We start from the raw sequence: 6,813 nt of genomic DNA on the forward strand, positions 1-6,813 counted from the left end.
TTCTTCCTCCTCCGCTCTCCTCCTCTTCTTCCTCCTCCGCTCTCCTCCTCTTCTTCCTCCTCCTCTCTCCTCTCTCCTCCTCTTCTTCCTCCTCCTCCTCCTCCTCCTCTTCTTCCTTCTCCTCCTCTTCCTCCTCCTCTTCTTCCTCCTCCGCTCTCCTCCTCTTCCTCCTCCTCCTCTCTCCCCCTCTTCCTCCTCCTCCTCCTCTTCTTCCTCCTCCTCTCTCCTCCTCCTCCTCCTCTTCTTCCTCCTCCTCTCTCCTCCTCCTCCTCCTCTTCTTCCTCCTCCGCTCTCCTCCTCCTCTTCCTCCTCCTCCTCTCTCCCCCTCTTCCTTCTCCTCCTCTTCCTCCTCCTCCTCCTCTTCTTCCTCCTCCGCTCTCCTCCTCTTCTTCCTCCTCCTCTTCCTCCTCCTCCTCCTCTTCTTCCTCCTCCTCTCTCCTCCTCTCTCCTCTCTCCTCCTCTTCTTCCTCCTCCTCCTCTTCCTCCTCCTCCTCCTCTTCTTCCTACTCCTCCTCTTCCTCTTCCTCCTCTCTCTCCTCCTCCTCCTCCTCTTCTTCCTCCTCCTCCTCTCTCCTCCTCCTCCTCTCTCCTCCTCTTCCTCCTCCTTCTCTCTCCTCCTCCTCCTCTTCTTCCTCCTCCTCCTCTCTCTTCCTCCTCCTCCTCTTCCTCCTCCTCCTCTCTCCCCCTCTTCCTCCTCCTCCTCCTCCTCCTCCTCTTCTTCCTCCTCCTCTCTCCTCCTCCTCTTCTTCCTCCTCCTCCTCTCTCCCCCTCTTCCTTCTCCTCCTCTTCCTCCTCCTCCTCCTCTTCTTCCTCCTCCGCTCTCCTCCTCTCTCCTCTCTCCTCCTCTTCTTCCTCCTCCTCTTCCTCCTCCTCCTCTCTCCTCCTCTCTCCTCTCTCCTCCTCTTCTTCCTCCTCCTCCTCCTCTTCTTCCTCCTCCTCCTCCTCCTCCTCTTCTTCCTACTCCTCCTCTTCCTCTTCCTCCTCTCTCTCCTCCTCCTCCTCTTCTTCCTCCTCCTCCTCTCTCCTCCTCTTCTTCCTCCTCCTCTCTTCTCCTCCTCCTCTTCTTCCTCCTCCTCCTCTCTCCTCCTCTCTCCTCCTCTTCTTCCTCCTCCTCCTCTTCCTCCTCCTCCTCTCTCCCCCTCTTCCTCCTCCTCCTCCTCCTCTCTCCTCCTCTTCCTCATCTTCCTCCTCTCTCCTCCTCCTCCTCCTCCTCTCTCATCCTCCTCCTCCTCTTCTTCCTCCTCCTCTTCCTCCTCCTCCTCTTCCTCCTCCTCCTCCTCCCTGATCTCAGATTGCTCTCAGGTGTTTATCAGGCAGATGGAGGAGATAAAAACAAGGCCTGCTCTCTGGAAGGCATTAACGTAGATACAGTAACACTCAGATGGATACAAACATAACCTTGTGTGCTTACATCTGTTTTCATGCACACATCCATGTTTGTGTACAGTACGACCCGTGATGCATGGACGCACAGCTTGTTTAGAGCCTGCAGGCACAAACATGTTCAACATCCTGCAAACATAAACATAACGAGGAAGCTTTAACTGCATGCCGTTTTGTCTGGAACAAAAAGATTATTTTGCTTACTTCAGACTGCAGTCTTTTTTGTGTGTTTACACATGCCGACTCTAACACACACACACACACACACACACACACACACACACATACACACATACACACACACACATACACACACACACACACACATACACACACACACGCCCCCCCTCAACAAAAGACTGCAGTGTTAACAGAAAAATCCAATGACAGCATTTTGCACACCCTGCTGTTTGCACCATTACTGCTCAGCTTCATGTGGCTCTATATACACAATTGTTCAGCTTTAATTTACAGGCAATTTTCCCCTCCAAAGCTGTCTGCTTGTTCCCCGTGCAAACTGCATAGAGGGGCACAGTCGTGTCTCCATTGTTCAAATGATTATGAACACGCTGTTTGCTGCCATTACTTTTCACAGTCTGTCCGTACAATTCCCCAGATTTCAAATAAGGCAAGGACAGAGTACAGAACCCCCTTAGTTACACAAACCTGAGCAAAGGCAGAGAAACTTCAACACTATGATATATCTGTCTTATGCTTACTTACTTTCTGTCTTCCTTTTTTTTGCACCAAATGCGGCTGGCTGCTCATTAGCTCCAGGTAAGAGCCTCTCTCACTTTCTTTCCCCCTCTTATTCCATGCATCGTCCGTCTCTCAGTTTATGCAAATGTAACTCTGAGCCATGTCTGCTAACACACTCAGCAGGAGTTTATTGCAACCACAGCTATTGTCGGGGTTGGTATCCCGGAAAAAGTGATTTACGAGAAGCTACTTGTCACACATTCACAAGCACACTCAAATGCAGCGCAGCATTCACACGGAGACCGCTATCACTCCTGAAGAGCTTGATGTATGACAGTGATTATCTTTTTATCCTCTCACTTCGTCAGGAGACACAAGGACGAGTCGCGCTGGCAGAAATGTGATGGATCCCGTTTTTTTGCTTTGTACTGAGATCATCCAGTTTGTGTTCACTGAAACTTTAGAGAGCGTCGCTCGGCCGAGGCAGCGTGTGTCTCGAGTCAGGGGCTGCATCTGTCAGAGGGCACACTTGAAGATCGATTATGTCACAGTGGCACGTTGAAGACCGTCCCATATGGAAGGCTCCTTCGATTAAGGCTGACTCTCCCTCGGCAACAAAGGATCCTAACGTTGCTTCCTTCATGACACAACAAATCCAAAGATTCATTGTGCACCCAAAGTTGGTTAAGTTGACTAGTTTTGTTGCACCTGTTGAGGTTAAGAGGTGACAAACAAAAGGGTGAGGGCCGGGACACCTGGTAACGCAAACAGGAAGTCCTCTTTAGTCCTGACCGTCTCATTTCAGTCCGGCCTGAGCGGTCTACCCGCCCTATGAAGGATGCTCCTTCTTGTGTGGGTCCTTGGGAGGATGCTAGTCCTAAATTGAGAAACAGCTCGTGCAGGTCTTTTCAAGTGGCTCCAACGTCGTTCATTTTTATTTGATGATACAAATTAGAAACATGTAGCTGTCTCTGTCTGAGGAATTATCAATGAAGAGTTCTCAAAGTCCGACCTGCGGCTCCTTCTCTGCATGTCATTCCCCCACTCTCTCTCGAGGTGCTTTTTAAAGGTTTATTTTTGGGGCTTTTAATGCCTTTATTTTGGAGACAGGGCAGAGAGAGTTGGGAATGACATGCAGGAAATGGAGCCACAGATCGTATTCAAACCCGGGCCGCATGCCTGGAGGACCACAGCCTCTGTACACGGGGTGCCCTTACCAACCGCCAGGCATCCAGCACCCCCCCTTCTCCCAGGTTTCTGACTCTATCCACTGTCCTATCTCTAAACAAAGGCATAAAAAAATCATCAAAAAAATCTTGCATACATCTTTCTACACAACGTGGGAACATAAAGTGTGACCATGGCAACAGTTTAGCAAATTAGCGTTCTTGAATCCAACGTGTCAATGCCCTGCAAACAAAATGTTTTAAATGAATTCTTAAGTTAGAAAGCAGCGCAGCAGAACACACCTCTCACCAGCTCTAATCCCTTCATGTTGAGCGACTCAGTTTAGAGACGGAGAGAGAAAGTGATCGCTGCGTGTTCACGATCTGCACTCTTCCTCGTCTGTGTTTCTCCTTCTGCTAATTCTTGTTGTCTGTTGCACTTAGCGCTTGAGCTAATCTCCTAATTGGCTGGGAAAATCCTCACAGAGGAAGCTATTGATTGCTACAGCCTCGAATTACGGCTGCGGGGGGGCGGGTGTAGGGGGGGGGGTGTACACCACTGTGCATGGATACAGTAAGCTGCTTAACACCAGTCAGCCAGTCGATTTCTGTGGCCCGGGGTTACGCTTCACTCACATGATGATTCAGGTTTGGTTGTAAACTGATGCTGGTTGGTTTGGTTGTTCTCCCTCTTATCGTCCTCGGCCTTGATTTTTAAAAGCGTGCCCCTCTGGCTCCCTCACACAAGATAATGTAACTCTAAAGAAGTATAAAGAAAAGCAGAGATAAATGCAGAGCTACGAGGAGGTGAAGGTGAGACACTTTTACTCCTCTTACAACCACTCGAGCAAAAAGCAATAGGATTCTGTACAGAAGATACATATCTGCTCAACATTTGAAGTTTCTATTCTCGGTTTCTTTTAGTAGATAAGCGACCTCTTGGTCTCTTCAGACACAGAGGCTTTGAAACCAGATTCTGCTACACGAGGTCGTATTCAATCCACAATCAGGGAAGCCTCTCCTCAGGGGAGAGAATCAGCCGTTACACCTGATGAAGGTCGGTTAGATCGACACGTTGCATGATCAAATAAATATGTCAGGGCCCAGGTTCAAATCCAGCCTGTGGCTCCTTTCTCGCATGTCGTTCCCCTCTCTCTCTCTCTCTCTCTCCCTGATTTCCAGCTCTATCCACTGTCCTATCTCTCCATTAAAGGCACAAAAAGCCCAAAAATAAATCTATATCTAAAAAAAAAATATGTCAGGGTGCCGTAGCCTTTCTCAAAGTCAACTAATGACCTGATACTAGGTGCCTGTGACTTGTTCATTTGTTGCTGTGATACCGAAACAGGTTCGTATATCGTTTGATTTTTACTGTAATTTTATGGAAGTTTAAAAATCTGTTACCTTGACAACCCTCGTACAAAGATCAGGCTCTAAACACACACATCTTTAACGATCTTCTGATGCTGTGTTTCTCCGACTCTCTCTCTCTTCTCTTCACCTTTCGGCCTCAATCTCACCAACCCGTCTTTACCCCTCCTCCCCCCTGCAGGGTAAAGAAGGCTTCCTGCAGATTCTGCACAGATACATGGAGGTCCACGGCACAGTCTACTACGAGACCCAGAGACCCCCGGAGGTCCCGGCCTTCGTGAAGAACCACGGCCTCCTGCAGCAGCACGAGCTGCAGCAACTGCTGCGCAAGGCCAAGGTGAGAGACGGGAGTACACACACACACCTGGAGACACACACACACACACACACACACACACACACACACACACACACACACCTGGAGACACACACACACACACACACACACACCTGGAGACACACACACACACACACACACACACACTAACACACACACACACACACACACACACACACACACACACACCTGGAGACACACACACACACACACTAACACACACACACACTAACACACACACACACTAACACACACTAACACACACTAACACACACTAACACACACACACACTAACACACACACACACACACACACACACTAACACACACACACACTAACACACACACTAACACACACTAACACACACACACACACACACTAACACACACTAACACACACACACACACACACACACACACCTGGAGACACACACACACACACACACACACACATACACACTAACACACACACACACACCTGGAGACACACACACACACACACACACACACATACACACTAACACACACACACACACACACACACACACACACACACACTAACACACACACTAACACACACACACACACACACACACAGACACACACTAACACACACACACACACTAACACACACACACTAACACGCACACACGCACACACACACACACACACACACACACTAACACACACACACACACTAACACACACACACACACACTAACACACACACACACACACACACACTAACACACACACACTAACACACACACACACACACACTAACACACACACACTAACACACACACACACTAACACACACACTAACACACACACACACACACACACACACACTAACACACACACACACACACTAACACACACACTAACACACACACTAACACACACACTAACACACACACACACACACACACACTAACACACACACTAACACACACACACTAACACACACACACACACACACTAACACACACACTAACACACACACTAACACACACACACACACACACACACACACACACACACACACAGTCATTCTGAGTACAGTCACGCTCAGCTGCAGTTTCCTGTCTGTGTTTTTCTCACAGGGATTAAATTACCTTCTTCTTACATTAATCATCAACACTTAACAACAACTGATTAAAAACACGTCTATCTTTATTTAAACAAACCGTCCCTGACTGTTTTTCTAGCTCTTCATCGGCTTTGGTTTCCCGTACGAAGGCCCCGCCCCTCTGGAAGCAATAGCCAATGGCTGCGTCTTCCTGCAGCCCAAGTTCCACCCGCCTCACAGCTCCCTCAACCACGAGTTCTTCAGAGGCAAACCCACTTCTAGAGAGGTAAGTTAGTGACGGTTAAACTTATTCCCACTGCAGCTCTCAGTACCCGTCAGTGTGCCAGGTAGCTTTGTTCATCAGTACGTCCTTTAAAAAGAAAAGAGCTGCAGACGGGCTGTCGTCGGGCTGTCGTCGGGCTGTCGTCGGGCTGTCGTCGGGCTGTCGTCGGGCTGTCGTCGGGCTGTCGTCGGGCTGTCGCTGGGCTGTCGTCGGGCTGTCGTCGGGCTGTCGCCGGGCTGTCGTCGGGCTGTCGTCGGGCTGTCGTCAGGCTGTCGTCGGGCACATGTTGGTGTCTGATGAGAGACTGGAACATGCTGTTCTTAAGACAACATCATCTGTGATGCTTCACATGATCATGAACACTGTGTTTGATATTGTGTTGTCATACCTTCTTCTGCTTGAGTGTGTTTTTTTAAAAGCCCTGAGAATAAAGTCTGAAACATGCAACACAAAGTCAACATGTAAAACAATGTAAGATAAACTTGTTTATACATATCACAGAT

At 48.9% G+C, this 6,813-nt stretch overlaps 2 protein-coding genes across 2 annotated transcripts in view; one reads left to right on the forward strand and one right to left on the reverse strand.

The window, feature by feature from the left end:
- LOC132992953 (uncharacterized) overlaps positions 1–6,813 on the reverse strand; it is a 277,165-nt gene that overhangs the window by 180,200 nt on the left and 90,152 nt on the right. The gene's annotated exons all lie outside the window — the stretch shown is intronic.
- Positions 1–6,813, forward strand: part of LOC132992831 (alpha-1,6-mannosylglycoprotein 6-beta-N-acetylglucosaminyltransferase B-like) — a 137,842-nt gene that overhangs the window by 121,164 nt on the left and 9,865 nt on the right. The window contains exons 12-13 of the mRNA XM_061062354.1: positions 4,801–4,956; positions 6,167–6,313. Of these exons, the coding sequence (XP_060918337.1) occupies positions 4,801–4,956; positions 6,167–6,313 (303 nt within the window). The remainder of the gene's footprint in view (positions 1–4,800; positions 4,957–6,166; positions 6,314–6,813) is intronic.

The sequence above is a fragment of the Labrus mixtus genome, chromosome 2 (genome assembly GCF_963584025.1).
Source record: "Labrus mixtus chromosome 2, fLabMix1.1, whole genome shotgun sequence".
NCBI classification, from domain to species: Eukaryota; Metazoa; Chordata; class Actinopteri; order Labriformes; family Labridae; genus Labrus; species Labrus mixtus.